Raw genomic sequence first — 19,554 nt, 5'->3', positions numbered from 1 at the left:
GGGGGGGCCACAGCCTCCTCTGCAGGGGGCACGTCCTTCCCTGGGGTCGGGAGGCCACAGCCTCCTCTGCAGGGGGCACGTCCTTCCCTGGGGTGGGGGGGACACAGCCTCCTCTGCAGGGGGCACGCCCTTCCCTGGGATGGGGGGGGCCACAGCCTCCTCTGCAGGGGGCACGTCCTTCCCTGGGGTCGGGAGGCCACAGCCTCCTCTGCAGGGGGCACGTCCTTCCCTGGGGTGGGGGGGCCACAGCCTCCTCTGCAGGGGGCACGTCCTTCCCCGGGGTGGGGGGGCCACAGCCTCCTCTGCAGGGGGCACACGCCCCTCCCACCACACCGGTAAACAAGCTGCAAGAGAAGCAACAAGTGTGGACAATGCTTTCTATCTGCTGAATGTGAAAAAACAAAGTCACAGAGGAACAAAAATGAGTCTTTAAGCAAACCTCACCTTCACTGCAGACTTCCCACTGGAAGGCAAGTCAGAGGTGCCGCAGTGGGAGAGTGTTAACCCACATACATTAGAGACAGAAACACTAAGAAGCCATCATGTCATCCACTCAACAAATACCAGGAGCCAAAACTATGGAAGAACAGAGAAGCCCTGAGGGGACTACCGCTAATGGGAGAATCCGTGCGCTTCTGTGGTTCTGTGGGATCTCTGTGTGTTTGGATTAAGAGGGCCCATGACGGGGGACTCAAATACGTGACTCTGAGGCCCAAGTGGGGGACAATGTGAGTCCTCGCACAGCTGCTCAGAATTGGGAAGCCTGAGGGCTCATTCCAGTAGAGGGAGGCTCCGCTCATTTCGCCTCATTACGCTAAGCTATCTCAACGGCCCGTAGAACTGAAGATTATTCCATCAAACAGAGAAACCAACAGGGTGTTTGTTCTGTACCTCATAGATAAGAAGGGGCAGGGGGGCACCGCTAAGTACCTCCACTGGGGTACCCTGCCAACAATGGGGCAGGGTTCCAGGGCCTCAACTGCAAGAGACCTGGATGGGTCTCCTGGGTGAGAAGAGGGAGGGGGGCCACGGGAGGGAGAATCAAGTGCACAAAACAGGGAGAGAGAAAGCAGACCCCGAGTGTCCTTCTTCAGCTGGAAGGTGCCAGGACCCAGGGGTGTATGGAGGAAGGCCCCTGCCCCTGCCCCTGCCATGGAGTGTGGCCCACAAATGACTCCAGAGCAGCCTCCAGGCCTTCGTGAAGTTTCCCAGCAGAGACTCAGCATTTTCTTAGGGGCCGTCAGTAGATGAGCGTCGGATCCGGATGCAAGCAACAAGTGGACTGGAGCAGAGGCAACCAGAGAGCATTCTTGAGCAGGACCTTTCGTCTTTCTGAGCTGCTGCGTCTCCTCATGAGACGGGAGAATTCTGGCCACTTCGCCGGGTTTTATGACAAGTGAGATAAATGTGGTATGGCTCCAACAATTAACAAATGTTATTCCCCATCCTTTTCTACCCGCAAGGCAGAGTTTTAGAGGGAACGTAAAAACCAGAGATAAAGACAAAAACCACTGTGGCATGCCTGTGAGCAGTGTGGGCAGAGAATCTGAGGGGTCTGGGTGGCGCCCTGAGACCATGCAGATCAGAAAGCAGGTCTGCCACAGGGACACAGAAAGGCCCCGCTGAGGTACGTGGCCATGTGGCCGCCATCTTGGCAGCTGGAAGCCCTGGCCCTCTGGTCCATTCTCAGCCTCGAACCTCAAGGCACCTCACCCTGCAAGCATGTCTTTCTCCATCCCTAGACCCTAGACCCAGACTAGGACGAGGCCCTCTACACCGCTGGGCCCCAGCCCACAGAGAAGAGGCCGGGGAGCTGTGCCCCACAGAGCCCCCAGGAGCCAATGTGCAGGACAGAGATAATCCACTGGGCTCAGGGCCCCCAAGCTCTACACTGACAGAGAGGCCTGCTTTCAACCACTTGACACAGTTTTAGTCTCCCCTGTAGACCTCCGTTTGAATAGAGACCCTGAGCTGAAGAACACTTTGAAAACGACTCCCCAGGATTCACTCTTACCATGTGGTGCACCAGAGTTAGCTTCCTCTAAATCTGGAGACACTACGATTTCTTAGGCATGCCTCAGAGAGGAGGAAGAGGCAGAACCAGAGCAAGAGCAGTTGCAATAGTGCAAATAAGAAAAATAAGAGTAACATCTTGCTCATATGACATTAAGCCATTTAGAACTCAAGCACCGACCATTCCAGTACAAACATTTTTTTGAGCACCACTGAATGCCAGAGTTTAGCGGACAATGAAACAAAACAAAATCCCCGCTCCTCTAGTGGCAGACATAGGTAAGTAGACATCACGACAACACAGTACGACAAAAAGGCTGCCTTGGGTCGTCAACTTCCCCCCCCCGCCCCAGGCCAGAGCCACACAGGGAGCAGAAGGCTTGGGGGCCCGACCGTAGGTACATTTTCCAGGGAGACCAACTTTTCTGTGTGGCACAGTCTACCTCATCTGGCCACCGTGGAAAGCACACTCGACTACAAATCCTAAGTCTCGGCTTCCTCCAGGATGGGCTCCACCACTAACTACTGGGGGACCCAACATACAGAGGAGGCCTCAGGGGTCGCCGAGGTCAGAAACAGAACCTGCATTTCAAGGCAGAGATGCCTGACTGCGCCATCCTGGTTTCCCCCTGGGCCCTTCCGTCCTTGAGGTCAACCTCCCTCAGAGCTTAACGGTAACTCTCCAGTGATTATTTATGAAGAGGGCTTCCTTCTGTCTAAGACAATTTTCTCTCTTTCCTCTTTCCCACCTTTTCCTGTCTGTCCCCCAGGAAAGGGGCAGTTACAACTCCTCTGGCCGTGGGCCGTGGTGGGGGGCCCGGGGTGACACGAGGCCACACACACAGGAGAAACGGGGCGCGGGCACCTCCCCCACTCTCGATCTGTCAACACGCAGGTGCTTCCTCTGTTCACGCTGCAGAAACCAGCACGACTGTTTTTTTCAACATTTTCATTTTAATACCTGGTTGTGGAAAAAAAAAAAAAAAAACTCCACTGTCCTGCTATCTCTCAGAACTGCAGATGCTCCTCTCTCTGTGCTCTTTCCCTCCCTTCAAAGTCCCCTCTCCCCACTTAAATTAAGCACTTGATGTGAATTAGAGTTGCTTACTTGTTTTTACTACAATTCTCTAGAAACAGAAAACCAAAACAATGAAAGCAAGGAAAGGCGGAGCAGGTGACTGAGACCCAGCAAGCTCACCTGAGGGCACAGAGCAGAGGGGACTGACTCCACCTGTGGAGACCACAGAAGACTTGCCCTCAGACAAAGGGGAAGCGATTTGCATAAAGCAAAATCTTTAATCCCTCCTGACTGCTCCCCCACCCTCGCTCTTCCTCTAGAAGTGAAACTAAGTCCCATTCACAGTGTTAGTGGCCGGAGGGCCCTCTCTCTGCCTCTCCCACATTCCTCTCCCGCCCATCCTTTCCCATCTCAGGAGAAGGTCAAAAGCAATTTCCTGCCCTCCAGGTTGAAGTGACTTTCCTGAGGATTTGATGAGCCGCATTTCTTGCAGATCCACACTGAGGCGGACTCGCTGCCCTGTAATCCAGTGAACTTTTAGTGATCAGCAGTCGTGAGTCCTGAGTAGACCAGGTGTTTAAGGGGTACAGAATCCTGTCCCCCAGAAAGCTGGCGTCCGAAGCCAGAAGATGGAGACGTGAAGGCCTGCAAAGCTCCATCTCCCTATCTCTGAAAGGGACATGATACTGTTGAACGTGCCCATGTCGCAGGGACATCAGGAGACATGAAGTAATAAGGTCTATAAAACGAGGGCAGGAGGGGAGAACACGGCTCCTGCAAAAGGGTAGGGAAGGCTGTCTAGTGACAGATTTTAACCTAGACATTTGAAAAATACACCAGCAGGCCACCCAGATGGTCCATTTATAACACAGTTAAATTCAGAAGCAACTTTTTGGGTTTTTTTAATAGTTGGAAGAAAGCAGTTTTTTTTTTTTTTTCTTTTTGGACCTTTTTTATTACTTGAATGGGAAGAAAAATCAAGTAGAATTCAACAAAATGAACTGAAAATAAACCCCATATCCTCACTTTCCCTTTCTGAGGGGTGAAATGCTGAGTCTGAGTTAGGCCTGATGGAAAGAGAAGTCCCTATAATCACCAAGAGCGGATCATCTGGCCCCAAATAATGCTGGCTACATCCTACGGAAATTTAAATGTGATTTCAACATCCTCGTTAGCATGACACGGGTGCAAGTTGACATGAATAGCCAAATATTCTCACTGCACACTCACTAGGTTAGCACTCTGTTATAATCGCAAGCATGTAACTGTTAAATTAAATTTAAAATGAGGTAGGGTGAAGCTTTTTCTTTCTGGAAAGGAAAGCACATGTCACGATCAGACTTTCTCAACTGCATTACTAGCTTCTAAAATTCTGTTTAACCGCTAACTTTTGCATCAGGAGCACCTGTGATGGAAATCTACTTGGGTGCCTGACTGATTTCAAGGCGAATTCTTTTCAGTAACTGCGTAAGAGACTCCATCCCGGGCAAAAGTGGGATCCAAGGTCACTAAAAACAAATGCAAAAAGCCTCCTCCTGAAATTGTTTTTAACAGTTGTTTTCTCTCAAAAGACCAACCAGAGTACAGAAGATGCACTGGCACTGGGCGATGGTCGTCATCTGCTCCACTGGGTACTCCCCGAGACAGAGCTTGCACGACACCAGCGGATCGAGGGCCAGGTCCCACGTGGGCCGGTACCGCGCTGTGGTCATGGCAGAGCAGTCTGAAATGAAAGAAGTGCAGGCCATCAGACCCCCCCATGCAAACTCAAGCGGGGATCACTTCCGGCTGCAGCGGGGCGGGGTGGGGAGGCCCTGGGAAGGGGCCCACGGTTCTAGACAACACATTTGGGTCCTCTGAGTTGTAACCAGGGGTTCCTGACTTGGGTCTGTGGGTGACCCCTTTCCCATGCTGATGGTAATGATCATGTCTACCCTCAAAATGACAAACGACCCATCCCATCCCTCCATCCGTCCATCCGTCCATCCCTCCATCCTTCCTCTGGGCATTGAGTAAGACCCCTCCCACCAACCAAGCACCTAGACTAGGAGGGCAAACCTTAGCAAGCATGGAAAAGAAGCTTTTGTTAAAACAGTCTGATTAGATGAAACTGTTCTCCAGTTTCTGCTGCAGGAACATCCCAGGGGAAGCAGTGGGTGAAGCCCCCCCCCCCCATCCTCAGTGCGCTCCGAATGGAAGGCACCTGTCCTCACTGGCTTCTAGCCACACCGCTCAGAGGTTACCTCGCCCTCCAGAATCAGCCCAACACCACTGCCTCCTTACACGCTGGCAGATTTTCTAACACGTAAGCTTTAGGGGGGCAAGGGCCTGAGGGCAGACTTGTTCACATATGTGGGCCACATGCACCTAACAGTGCCTGGAGTCCACCAAACACTCCATACACACAAATAAAAGCCACTTTCACCTCCTCATCCTCCTGAAACACTCCCTAACCTGCCCACAGCCTGCTTCCTGATAGCACAGATTTTTCTATTTGTATTTATCACACTGATTTCCACTGCTTGCTGCGTGGGGAAGGCAGGGCAGGCGTGTGCCTCTGGTTCGTATCTCAGCACCTGACCCACGGTGGCCTCTCCACATCCGCCTGTCGGGTGAATGAACAAATCCTTGCCTCTGGATATGCATTCTCACCCTGAACTCCTGGTACCCGATTGAAGCCTGTGAGAGTTATTGTGCACCTGCAATCGGTAAGCGTGCCCCTTGCTCCCCAAACTCAGAACTGAGTCAGATTCTGCTAATATTTCAGACCCAGTCCCTGGCCATCTGAACGCTGAGAGGGAGCTCCTGCTATCCAGCTCTCAGGATCCAAACAGATTTAGACAACCTGGCGTCCTTCTCTGACCCCACCATCGAAGTGAGGGACAAATGCTGTGGGTAGCAAGAGACCCCTGCATTCCCTGCTAGCTGTCAAGGCCATGACAGCAGGATCTGTCTCGTCCAGCTCACACTTACAGCAAAGGCATGACACGTTATGACAAAGATACAACACACGAAGGAAAAACAAATCAGAACACCAACCAACAAGCGGAAGTTACACAAAACGATTCTAGCATCTTGGAGAGATTCAGAGGAGACACGACTCCCCGCCATCGGGTCTTCAGATTCGATTCAGGAACACTCTTCGCCCAATAAAAAACTAACTGATAATATAAGGCAGGATAGGGTTTATGTGAAAAATCAGTGCTCCAGGTACGTGGTAAAGATGCGACTAAGTCTGGGTAGAATCTTCAAAGTAGAAGAGCTTCATGAGGAAGACGAAGCTTGAATGTGGAAGGGAGGTGACATTTCACGCAGGTAAAAGAGAGTGGCTATCAAAACAGGAGAGAAGATATGCTAACATCTCTCACCAGAGAAGCAAAAGGAACTCTGCTCTGAGACCAACAGGATGCCCAGAACCAGTACACAGGAACTTCGTGCCCATCACCGGCCTTGGTGCACTCGTGCATGCGATGGGGCTGATAATCCCGTCCCCCGGGGTTGCCGTGAGTACCCAGCACATACAGGAAATGCTCAGGAAAGACCCCCAACCCCCTCCCCTGCAAGGTCTCATTCAGCCATCCTTTTATGGATCTGCGAGAAAGACTCTGAGGTGTGAGACATTTCCATCATCTGTACAAGTTACCTCTAGGGACAAGGAGCTGTCATGAGAATTTCTGAAAATGTCTTTCTATCCCTTTCTCAGGTTTTGTCAGCCGTAGCTCACTGGGTATCACTAGGCCAGTGGTTCAGGTAGGACTCAGTTCTGTGGACTGACTCTATGCTGGGCGTCCAGGGTGGGGGAGAAGCTACTGCACCATCTTGAACACAGTCCAAGGAGAAAGACACGGTGAAAAAAAAACCAAAGGAACATCAGTGGTGTGAACTAACATAAGCAGGGGAGAGCCTGACCTTGAAGAGCCCCAGCAAATGAGGGCAGCTACTGAATGAAGGCTGGCTGGAATCCACGCCAGGAGTAAGAACGGAGATCAGCAGTCAGGGCAGGAAAGGGACAGTGCTGGATGGATGACCCAGGACTCCACCCAGGACAGCTAATAACCAGGAACACCTTAGTCTAAACAAAGGGTACTTTCTGTTGTTAGAAAAGAACTCTTTGACACAAATTCAAATAACTGTTGGACTGGTTGGCACCTTCCAAATAATTTAAACAAGCTTCCTAGTTTGACCCGCCGCCAACGGGGCCAACAGCCGGATGACCTGGGGTCACTCAGCTATTTGGGGGTGTGGAGGGAACCAGAGTCAAGATGTGCACTCCCCTGAGTTCATTTTCATTTGGAACATTCCTCCACACTTTGAATCTAAGCATATTATTATTATTACTTATTAGTATTATTATTTTAGATGTCCACAAACAGTTTCTAGATCCTGGGCTCCTGAGTCAGGGTGTTTGTTTTGTTTTGTCTTCCTTTATATTCCTCTACATCTTTTTTTGTTTGACTCCCTAATGATTTTTTTTTTTTTTTCAAGTAACACTGCTTAAAGCTCACTGTCCAGAGTGATGATTAGGTTTTGACTAGGAATGCTAGCTAGCCCTAAAAGGGATCGAAACCTGTATGAGCAGCATGGCAGGCCCGGGGCAGGGGCTGCTGACTGGTGTGTCCCTCCCAGAGAGTGGGGGTAGGTGGCTGTGAGTTTTGGCCCAGGTGCGGATCCTGGAGGGCACTGTAGCAGCACTCTCTGGCAGAGGGAAAGAGCTCCCGGCCGCACTGGAAGGGAGCAGACCTGGGTTCAAACCCTTGTTCTGCCACTTGGTCCTTGACTTTGGAGAAACTACATAACCTCTATGAACTTTAATGTTTTTACTTCTTAAAATTAAACACCATAACCTCCCACAAACACTTGTTGTGAAGAGTGAGAATAAATATATTTAAGATTCCTGGGACTTTTAACCTGCCCGGTAGCTGGAAGTCACTATCGTGTCAGGTTCAAGACCTGGACATGAACCCATATGGACTAACGGGAGAGACAAGCTGCTGAGCAGAGAAACTAGAGGATAAACTCAGTCTCTTTCAGGAAGTCCCCCATGATGGCAGTAATCTCTGGAAGAAGGAAACCAAAACCAAAGCCTCCTGCTTTTTTTTTTAAAAGACTTATTTGTTTTATTTATTTATTTTTTTAAAAATTTTATTTATTTATTTGACAGAGACACAGCGAGAGAGGGAACACAAGCAGGGGGAGTGGGAGAGGGAGAAGCAGGCTTCCCTCTGAGCAGGGAGCCCGATGCGGGACTCGATCCCAGGACCCTGGGATCATGACCTGAGCCGAAGGCAGACGCCCAATGATTGAGCCACCCAGGCATCCCAAGACTTACTTGTTTTAGAGAGAGAAAGAGAGAGAGAAAGCACATGCATGAGGGGCAGAGGGACGAGAGAAGATATCAAGCAGACTGAATGCTGAGCATGGAGCCTGACATGGAGCTCGATCTCACGACCCTGAGATCAGGACCTGAGCCGAAACTAAGAGTCAGTTGCCTAACAAACTAAACCCCCCACGTGCCCCCGAAGTCTCCTGCTTTATTGTCCACCGTCAGTGCGGTCCAAGATTGGACAGCACCCCAGAATGCGTGGCAGAACGGCAGACATCTAGGGACGAACCCTTCAACAGTCCTCACAGCCCCAACTGCACATCCTGGGCAGACGGTGCCTCACGTGAGCGCTTGCCTGCCCCAGAAACCGCTTCTGCCTCTCCGCTGGACTTGTCCTCTCCCAGACTCTCCTCGCTCTTCCCAGCCTCTGGGTTTGGCTCCGTTTCCTGTTTACAGCGTCTCTGAAGACATGACCCTTTGCACAAATGCAGGCTTGACCTCCCGCTTCCTTTCTTCCTGGACCATGATTTCCATTTGACCTCGAGACAGTGTGGCTGCCCGCTATCCTGAGCACGTGTCAGCAGTGGCCCCTCACTTCCCTCCCCATGAACTACTCTCGAAGCAGGTCCAATTCCGACTTCCTGGCACACATGAGTATTCTTTCCCCTCAAGATTAGATACTCTGAGCTGCCCCAAATCAGGATTTAAATGTAGACAACAACGGGACTTATTTTCCAAAAAAAAACAAAAAAACAAAAAAACACGACACTGTTTAAGCCCGTTATGGGCCTCCCCTGCACACAGGACGGGCTGAATACGATTTTACCAACATTGAACAAAGAGCTACAAACCTGAAATGGGAATTTGCTAAGAAAATCACAATGCACAATAACAGAAAAAAGTCTTTGTTTTCCTAATGGAAAGGTCAAGTCATATGAAGCCAACTATTTTAAGAACATCTGGTCAATTATAAGCATTACTCAATATAAGTAATTCAAAATGTTTCTGAGGGAAGTGACTTGTTATGCGCCACTGGGTCATGCAGAGTGGGCCTCGTGGTGTAAGATGCACGGACTCAGGAGGAGAAAGGCTGGAAGGGAAGGCAGCCCCCACGTGGACACAGGCAAAGCCCAGTGACGGGCCAGAGCCATCCCAACCCTGTGCTCGAGGCTGTGCACGTCTGGGGGTCCTGATCCTCCCCACCTTCACCCCTGCAAAGACACCAGTGGAAGGTAGGGTAGCTGACAGCCAGGCACTGCCCACCTGTCCCTCTCCTGATGACTCACCTAAGCTGGCTGAGTCTCGCCCCCGTTCCCTCCCATCTGCACCCCTCCCCAGCCCCCACCACATGCGTGAATCCTCCCAGCCCTCCACGCCCACCATCAGCCCCTGGTGTTGTGAGCTCTCCCTCAGCTCTGTCAACCCCTCAACTGCCCCCCCCTTTCTCGGAGTCTCTGCTGCCTGTGGTCGATTGGTTCTGAACACGCACTCCCCAAGGCATCAGCATCAGCACTGCCCAAGACCTTGCTAATAATCCAACTCCTTGGGCCCCAACCCAGACCTACAAAATCAGAAATTCGTACGGTGAGGGTGGGGCTGGGGGGAGCAGGGAGAGGCACGGCAATCCCAGGGGCTCTCATCCACGGTGAAGTCTTGAGAGCCGTGGTCCGCGCCACTTTGCCTCCTGCACTCCCCACCAGGTCCACGGGCTCCAAAGCCCGACATGGGCATCACCCCTCAAACACCACAACGGAGCACCCGTGTCTGCCAGGCACTGGGCTAGACTCTGCATACTGACTTTCATTTAATCTCTTTTATTTCTCTCTCTGGGGGAGTGTGGCTTTCCAAGTCTGCTATATGTGTTAGCTTATCTCCCCAACTTGATAATATATTATTCAAGGCGAAGTGCTATTTTCTATCCTCTCAACAGTGCTAGTCAGAGGCAGATCTTCCTATTATATATATATATATATATATACACACACATACATCTGTATGTGTGTGTATAAATATATATATACACACATCTTGATTGCTTCATGTGCGTCACGCATTATGTTAATCACTTTCATGCATTATTTCATTTATCCGCACAATGACTTTGAGACTTTAACGGTTTGCCATTATTCCAATTTTACAAATGAGGAAACCAAGGCACAGAGATTGGGTAACCTGTTCAAGCATGCACAACCGCCGACTAGCAGTGTGCAAGGCACGAAGGCACCGGCATTGAACTACCCTGCTAGAGCTCCTTCGTGTCTCTTTCTGGGATACAGGAGAATGGGGCCTCCTCGGTCTGCAAAGATGCAAGAGAAAGGAGTTTCAGTTCTGCCTCTGAGCTTCCTGGGCCTTACTCATTTTGGCAGTGGTGGTGGAAAGCTGCGGCCTCATAATTTGGGGCTGCCCGTGGCAGCAGAAACACGAGAATGGTAGCTGAGGAGAAAGTTAACTGTAGAAATGCCAACTTATCCAAGCGCATGGCTTCATGATCCTTCTGGAAGACCCACGGATGTTACCTCCTCCAAAGTAGAGGACCACAGTTCGAGGGTAAAAGTTCATGATTTCCAGCCAACTGGGCTGCCAGGAATTTACATGACTAATTTGAAAACTTGCGCTCCCAGGAAAACCTGCACACGGATGTGTAGAGCAGCTTTATTCACAGATGCCAACACTTGGAAGCACCCAAGATGTCCTTCAGTGGGTGAATGAAATACACCAGTTTATTTAACTGGTGGGATGCCCAGACAATAAACTGTTATTCAGAGCCAGAAAGAAATGAGGCAGGAAGCCATGAGAAGACACGGGGGAAACGTTAATGCATATTCCTGAGGGAAAGAAGCCGACTTGAAGAGGCTGCATACTGTATGATTCAAACTATAGGACATTCGGGAACATGCAAAATTAGGGAGACCAGTGATTGCTGGAGCAGGGGGGCGGGAAGGGGATAGAGAGCTGAGCTACAGGGGATTTTTTTTTAGGACAGTGTAACTATTCAGAACGACACTGCAATGGTGAACGGATACATGTCATCGTACATTTGCCAAAACCCACATGATGTACAAGAGTGAGCCCTGCTGTACAGGTCATGGACAGAAGTGTGTCCCTCCTCCCCAAATTCCGATGTTGCAGCCCTAACCCTCAATGTGACTCTCTGTCTTTAGGAGGTCATTAAGGTGGCGTGAGGTCATCCAGGGTGGGGTTTACAGGAGAGGACCACCTGGTCTCTCCCTCTCCGAACTCGTACCTGTGTGTGAGGACACAGGCAGGAGACAGCCGTCGGGAGCCAGACGGGGCTCTCTCCAGAACCTGACCATGCGGGCGCCTGATCGCAGACTTCCAGCCTCCAAACCGGGGGAAAGAAACTCCTGCTGTTTGGACCCCACCCCCACCCCTGTGTTTTCTGATGGCAGCCTGAGCTGACAAGGTAAACGACAGTCTTCAGGTGATTCTCATGTGTCAGTGCACCTTCATCCTTGGAACAGAGGCCCTCTCTGGGGCAGGATGTCAACAGTGAAGGGAAAGGAGGTTGGGCATGTGTGGGGGCAGGGCGTATGTGGGAACTCCGTACTTTGCCATCAATTTTGGTATGAGCCTAAAACTCTGAGAAACAAAGTCCTTTTTTTTTAAGGCTACATCCTGTATGGTTCTAATTATATGACATTCTGGAATTGGCAAACTGTGGAATCAGTAAACAGATCAGCAATCACAGGGGACCGGGAGGGAGGAGGAGGAAGAGGGCCAAATAGGTGGGACGCAGCAGATGTTTTAGGGCATGGAGAGTATTCTGTACAATACTGCAACAATACATACGTCACTATGCATTTATCAAAACCCATAAAACAAAACTTTACAGCACAAAGAGTGAGCCTGGATGCATGCACATTTAAAAAAAAATACTTTAGGAAGTCAGGGAGTCCTGGGATGGAATGCAGGCAGCAAAGAGAGAATCTAACTCTACTACAAATACACACAACAACCTCACTGCAGGGGTGGGGGGAGTGCTGAGCTGGGTAAGTCTGGAAATGAGTGGAATCTGGAAGACCACAGTCAGACGGAACTGTCTACAGGCCCTGAGCCCTAGCTGATAAAGCTGTCTCCCCAGGAGTGTGGGTCAACAAGGCTCAACTACTATCCATGTACACTGGAATCCACAAATAAGCAAGCGGAGGGCGGCAGGCAGGAGTCAGGCTTCTCATGTTGGGAGTGGAAGGTCCCCGACGAGCAGGGGAGGCGTCTGGAATGACCCACGTGGTCCTGGACCAGAGGTGGAGGCATCAGCAGGAACTCACAATTCGCCTCATCCAGGTGCAGACGGCTGCAAACAGGACCAGTTGGAGACACGTGCGTGCGCGCAGGCTCACAGACACACAGCTGTTTCCGCGCTCCACCAGCTGACGGGGCACACGCACAGTCACATATATATGCAAGGACACCCCCACCTGCAGCGAACACACCACGTGCCGAGGTCTTGGTTCCTAAGGCTACACTCCAACAAAAGGAACGAGGGTACAATGGCAGATTGAAGGACTTGGGCCGGAAATGTTCCAGCTGATTCTGGAACATTCTGTAATGCCACAAAGCAAGGAAGTCCTTGAACGGAACAGCCAGCCACACTGCTGGGGGTATGTCACAACAACACAGGAGCCAAATGCACAGGCTCCCAGTGCCTAGCACGAAGTGTATGGGCTATGACACAGAATAGAAAATAAATGTCCACAAGCTCTGGCTGATGTAAATAATAAATGGGAGAGAAAAGACACTTCTTTCGTGCAGAAAAAACCCAAGTAGTTTTGGTGGCTTCCCCGCCAGGAGCTGGAGCCTAACTCCGACTCTAAGTGTGGCTGCACAGGGTGACTTGCTCCAGAGAGGACAGTGTGGATGCGGAGCGGGGGGTCATCGCAGGTAGAACAAGCTGGCATGCACCCGAGCCAGGTGACCCAGGCAACATCAGCCAGGGTACGTCACGATGACTGCATGCACCCTGGATGTGACGGGACAGAACCAGCACTTGTGTCTCTGTGGTCTCCTTCCCAAAACCCACAAGCCCGGCCTCAACACGAGGAAAACATCAGACAAATCCCCGCGAGAGGCAGCTACAGACTGGCCTTCCCCACAACCATCAGGGAAGCAAGGAACATCGGAGAGAAACCGTCAGAGGCACGGGAAGCCGAAGGAAACAGGAGAACGGAATGCACTGGGGTTGTCCTGGATGTGACAGGCCCCGGGATGGAGGAATGACACTGGGTAAAAAGTACGGATGAGGGAATGAGGTGTGGCCGTCGATCGCTGATGCTCCGGGGCTGGGTCATGAGCTGTGACACGGGCAGCGGCTCCTGGGAACGTCACTCGTCAGGGGAGCGGGCACAGGCGAGCTCCCCGTCCTTCCTATCTGCGTCATTTTCCTAAACTGAAATCCAAGTCTGCTAGCCGAATCTAATCTAAATCTGTACATCTAAATCTGAACTGCACGAAAATAAAACGCTTATTAGCAAAAAAAAAAAAAAAAACAACTTTACTTTTCCACTTAAACCCAAATAAGCCTATCGAAATGCAGATTCAACTGGAAAGAGTAACATTTTAAGCCAGTGTTTCCCCAGCGCCTTATCAACGGTGACACTGAAGATCTGAGAAATACTGTGCAAAGTCTAGTTGGACGGGTTTGTTGTTTATTTTTAACCATCAAACTCTGTGTGGTTTTTAACTTTCTGGCAAACACAGTGATGCTCCAAGAAGGACGTCGAGTCTGAGGGGACTGGACCACAAACACTCGCTCAGAAGCAAAAGAAGCAACCACACAGCATCAATGTTCTGGGTGGGGAGCTGCTCTTACTTATTTCCCCGAAACAGGCTTCCTCGCACTCAGAGTCTGCCGGGGGGGGGGGGGGGAGCAGGAAAGAGCAGACACAATGAACAAAGAAGGAGCTACAGACCGGAGAGAGGGCTGCAGCTGTCCGGGCTGCCACCGAGCAGAGGACCTGCTAACAGATCCATGGGAGAAACAGCCACAGACACATTACGTGCAGCTTGCGTGGGCTTGGTCCCTTTCAAACACACCTGCACAGGTGAGGGAGAGGAGGCGCTCCATCGTTGGGAGCAGCCACAACTGGACACTGACGGCCCATGACACGGGAGCCACTTCCTGCCACGGAGCAGGCCACCCAGCGTCCCATCCCGTCACAGCACGCAGAAAAAAAGGCAGGACTCACGCAGAGGCTGTTGGACGGATACTTCCTGTGGCAAAGCCCCCAGGAAACTCCTGCAGATGCAAGATTCCTGCTGAAAATGCCCCAGAGACATTTCCAGTGACGACCAGGGCTGGGGCCTTGAGACTCTTCCTCCCCTGGTTGGGCGATTCTGCAGACCTGCTTCCGGAAGCTGCCTCTCTGGTGGGCAGCTTGGCTTGGGACACAGTCGGCATTCACAGCAGAGCACTCTCTCATTGCTAAGGCCGAGAAAATACTCCACATGCAAGCTTCAAGTGTCGTGGTAGCTTCCACGTTACACTCGGCTTCCCACAGACGGCCCAGACAGGCCTGGTGCTCTGACCTCTACCGGGAATGAAATGCAGAGGAGACACGAAGGACCTACTGTTTCGACTCTGTTCCGCCCACATAAACATTACACTTTGGGTGCCAGCAAGTGACACTTTAAAAGTCAAACATAGAACATCATTACGTTTAAGGCTGGAGGGGGTCTCTGGATTGTTTGTCCTCTTTTTTAAGATTTTTATCTTTTTATTTATTTGGCAGAGAGAGAAAGAGAGAGACAGTACAAGCAGGGGGAGCGGCAGGCAGAGGGAGAAGCAGACTCCCCGCGGAGCAGGGAGCCTGATGTGGGACTCGATCCCAGGCCCCCGGGATCATGACCTGAGCCGAAGGCAGATGCTTCACCGACTGAGCCACCCAGGCGCCCCAACTGTTTGTCCTCTCAAAGAGGATTTCCTTACTCTGAGCCACTTAGGGACTTACTAAGAGGTCACACACACACCGGCCCCAACACCACTTCCTTCTACCTGAGGATGAACTCCCTAATGTATTCTTGCCAAACCCTGCCAGTGATATAGTCATTATGTCCCCTTTTTTTCCCCCAAATAAGGATACAGAGAGAGGAGCAGCAGAATACACTGTCATCTATGATAAAGCCTGAACAGCAGTGGGCCACCCAGGTTCCCTGCTCCAAACTGATCCTGCTCACACTCCAGCAGAAAAGGACAGTGTGTGGGCTGTGGGAAGCTGGTTTACGGCGTCAGCAGCCGTCCCCCTGTGCCTGTGAGTCGCTGCTGGTTGGGAGCATGCCTCTGGCCAACTCACGTGGGCGACAGGTCAGACACAGTGCTTGCTTCCTTCGAGGCACCAGGCAGAAGCCCTGTGGCTAGGACAACAAGCCTGGGAAATTCCTGTGTTAGGGGCTTTGTCAATCCCTTGAGTTCATGGGTTAAGATGTAATGGCGTAAGGAGCATGCAGTGGGGTGGAAACAGGCCTCTGGGAAGAGTTAAGAAACCAGCTCTGCTACTCATTGACCATGCAAACCTCGTGGCCCATCTCCTTCCCTCCATGGCTCAATGGCCTCACCTCCACTTGGGCTTCGAGAGCTGGCCTCCAGGACTCCTGAAGCCTACGAGCCCCTTACTCCTCTGACCCACCTGAACAGGTGTAACTCTGCTCCCGTGAGACACCTCCCACTCTTGCTGCAGTCCCAGCAACAAATGTCTTCCCGGAGGTGGGAAACAGGTCTCAATGTGAGAGAGCACGTTCCGGATAAAACTCTGCTACTACGGGTCTGTTTCCGAGTGCATGATGTACCTGCACCTATGAGTCCTGTTCTGTCCAACAGATCCTATAAACATTCAGCCCCCTCCGGTCCTACCAACAAATTCCACCTCAAGAGGCCTCCCCCTGGTATTCCTAGATCTGCACATCCCAATCCTTTCACTGCGATGAGTTAGTTAGCCAACGCGTGTAGGTTTCCACAAGTCCTAAGCACTGCTCTAGACACGGGGCTGCAAAAGCCAGAGGCACCGCACACTGAGCACACTGTCTGATAACCAGAACCTTCTTTCTCTGGTTAAAGCACCTTCCCTGGGAGATCACAGCCTGAAGGAAAAGGGATCAAATGAAAGGTAGAAAATCACAAGGAATCTGTTCAAAGAACCTTTAGGGAAGGCGAAAGGTTAGGCTGCAGTTTTAACTTACGTGATCTACTTCAGCCAGAAAATTAAGTAAAATTTGCAGCTTCCAAAGACTTCTTACTGCACCGATCTTACCAAGTTCAGGTATATCTGGAGTCTGTCTTTGCCTTCTGTCCAGGAGCTGGATGGGAGGGTGATGGGGGCGGGGGGCACTGGAAACACGGGACAAGGCAGGCACCGGCTCTCCTGGCAGCCAGAGAAGGCAAGGGGCTTCAGTGAAGGAGGCAGACACAGAACCGGCAGGAAGACACTGGGGCCCACTCATGTGTCTCAAATAACCAAGAGCCTAAATGGCCCCAGCCTTAGGCCCTGGTGGTGCACTGGCAGGCCAGAACCAAGAACGCTCAGGAGGTCGGCAACATACGGGGTTGTGCACACCAGGAAAGGTATATGCTGCTAACAAAAAGAAAGAAGCCCATCAAAAACTAATGATGTAATATATGGTGATTAACATAACAATAAAAAAATAAAAATTTAAAAAAAACAAAAAGAAGCCCAAACTGGAGGCACTGGCCCCCAGCACTGCAAGCGAAGACCCGATTACAGTTTCAGCATCTCCCAGGAACGTGACCTTTTAAAAGTCCTTCTAAAAGGTCCTGATCAGCTCTGGTGAGGCCATCTGCAGGATAAAAACCCTGCTGTAGGGGCGCCTGGGTGGCTCAGTTGGCTAAGCGTCTGCCTTTGGCTCAGGCATGATCTCAGGTCCTGGATCGAACCCCGCATCGGGCTCTCTGTTCGACGGGGAGTCTGCTTCTCCCTCTGCCCCTCCCCTTGCTCCTACGCACGCATGCCCTCTCTCTCAAATAAATAAATAAAATCTTAAAAAACAAAACAACCCTGCTGTTCTTTCTTCCCTGAAAAGAAGACGTGCCAGCCTGAAACAAGCCTTTCTTTTCTTCTGCTGCTAGCTTCTTGCCCACCGTCCTTCCTGCAAACACCTTCCACTGTGTACGGCTGCCGGAGCAGCTCTGCACTTGCTGGACAGGGTGCTGCATGATTCAGGAATTGCTCAATAAAGCCAATTAGGTCTTCAAATTTATTTGGTTGGATTTAGTTTTTTAACACGTGTACACACACACTGGAATTTTTGAAATGTATTAATGATGTTGCTGGGGTGGAGAAAACATTACTCAGCTCACACCTGCTGCCACGGAGGGCAGACACCTCCATCCACCCATTTACTAACCGAAGGGACCCCACAGTGTCTGGTTCCAGCACTGCTCCAGTCACCAGGAATGTCAGCCCTGAGCAGATGGACAGACAGCCCTGAGCAGATGGACAGACAGCCCTGCCCTCTGGGAGCTTACACTCTGGGGGTGGGAGGGAGAATACATATGTCAGGTTTGGCAGGTACAACACACAGCACGTTAGCCAGGACTGTGTGTGCAGGTGGGACATTCAGCAGGGATGGGGAGACAGTGCAGGGATCCTGTGCAGGGTGCTCCTTACGCCAGAGGGTGAAGGGGGGGGCCTGTTGGGGAGTGGCTGCAACAATCCAGGTCAGAGGTCTCGGCCTGTCCTGCAGGGCACGATGACAAATAGGGCCGATGACAAGTGCTCACATTCTGGACAGACTCTGAAGGAAAAGCTGCTGGGACGGCCGACAGTCGGGTGTGGGTGTGAGCGAGGGCAGTCAGGTGGCCCCCGGGACTCCGACAGAGCAGACAGGACAGAAGCCAGGGAGGAGCAGGTCTGGGTGGTTTCAGCGCTTCTCCGGCATCTGCCTGCTGGCTGTGGGAAATCAGCGAGACCCCCTGAGCCCACTGCCTCCTTCCCCATGAGGTAGACAGTATTCTGTGAGCGGCCAGGCAGAGCTCCCCAGAGCCTCTCGAGCTGGGTTTGTGCACCAAGGGCCAAGCCTTCTCCTTGGGTGGCTTTCAAGCTCAGAATACTTTTTCTACACTTTTAAAGATTATAAAACAACAAAATCACAAACAAAGGCCTGCAAAACCTAAAATACTCACTATCTGGCTCTTGGCAGGAAAGTCCACTAACCCTCACTGTATCGGTGGGCATCTCGGCCCCACAAGTGGGGCCAACCCAGGGGTCCTGAACAAGGTTCACAAAGACTCTGGAAACCCTCCCTGAGAGCTGGTTCCAGGTCAGGACCACGGCAAGGACCGGAGCAGCCCGCGCCCTGAAAATGCCACTGAGCAGGTGCACGAGCATGAGTGCTCGTCCATACTCCGAGACATCTGCCTCCCTAGGACGGGACATGACAGGGACTCATGACAGAGGGGTGCAGCCTATAAAGGACATTTCTCTGCTTCCCTGCCTTGGCACCCCAACCCACTGAGACCCACAGGCTCCCATGATATGTTCCAAAAAGAGTTCAGCATGGGCCAGAGGGCCCAGCCCACACACCCTGAGTGCCCCCATCACTCGCTGTCACTTTCCCCGGTCACGGCCGCGCTCGGATCGCCCGCACACAACCGCCCGCACCCATCACTCCCTGTCACCGTCCCTGCTCCCACAGCCGTGCTCAGACATGCACTACGAACATATCTTGATTGATTTGCCCTCTCCCCCCTCAAGAATGTGAGCTCCATGAGGAGGGTCAGTATTACCATTCAACAACTGAAAAAACCCACTCAAAGGGAAAAACTGCCATACGTGATTTTGTTCTCTCCTTTACTGCCTAGTTAACTAGGTAGGAAAAGACTCGCCTCCATGGGGCAATGTGGGTGTCTTTGGGGCAGAGAGGACAATTCCTTTCCCCAACGGTGAAGGAGCCAAGCAAAGTACAACTCACTCCCCGCTCACAGACAGAATAGAGGAGGTTCCCATAGACCCATGTGTTGATCAAATAACGTGGAAGAGCATCTTGTGACGCTCTTAGGAGTAGCTGCCTTGTTTTCTGGCCTCTCTGTTCCACCTGCTATTCTGCACTTGATCAATCAACACTGCAGAGGCAGGAAGTCAGCTCAATTATCTTCACTTAACACATTCAGAAGTGAGGCTGAGCGTCAAAAGGAATGAGATCTTGCCATTTGCAACGACGTGGATGGAAC

General features: G+C 51.4%; 1 protein-coding gene across 15 annotated transcripts in view; it reads right to left on the bottom strand.

Annotated features, from left to right (window-relative positions):
- Positions 1–19,554, bottom strand: part of RNF144A (ring finger protein 144A) — a 114,562-nt gene that overhangs the window by 35,950 nt on the left and 59,058 nt on the right. For 13 of the 15 annotated variants that reach the window (XM_073896962.1, XM_073896957.1, XM_073896961.1 and 10 more), the window contains one exon: positions 4,609–4,754. In XM_073896962.1, coding sequence (XP_073753063.1) covers positions 4,609–4,743 — 135 coding nt within the window. In that variant the 5' untranslated portion in view covers positions 4,744–4,754. Of the gene's footprint in view, positions 1–4,608; positions 4,755–6,070; positions 6,093–14,560; positions 14,582–19,554 lie in introns of those variants that run through there. The other 2 variants (XM_073896953.1, XM_073896964.1) reach the window with 2 other exon arrangements.

The sequence above is a fragment of the Callorhinus ursinus genome, unplaced genomic scaffold (genome assembly GCF_003265705.2).
Source record: "Callorhinus ursinus isolate GAN/ISIS: 27379988/994484 unplaced genomic scaffold, GSC_fseal_2.0 scaffold10, whole genome shotgun sequence".
Taxonomy (NCBI): domain Eukaryota; kingdom Metazoa; phylum Chordata; class Mammalia; order Carnivora; family Otariidae; genus Callorhinus; species Callorhinus ursinus.
Note: the sequence above shows the minus strand (reverse complement) of the source record. Positions and strands in the feature narration are given on the sequence as shown.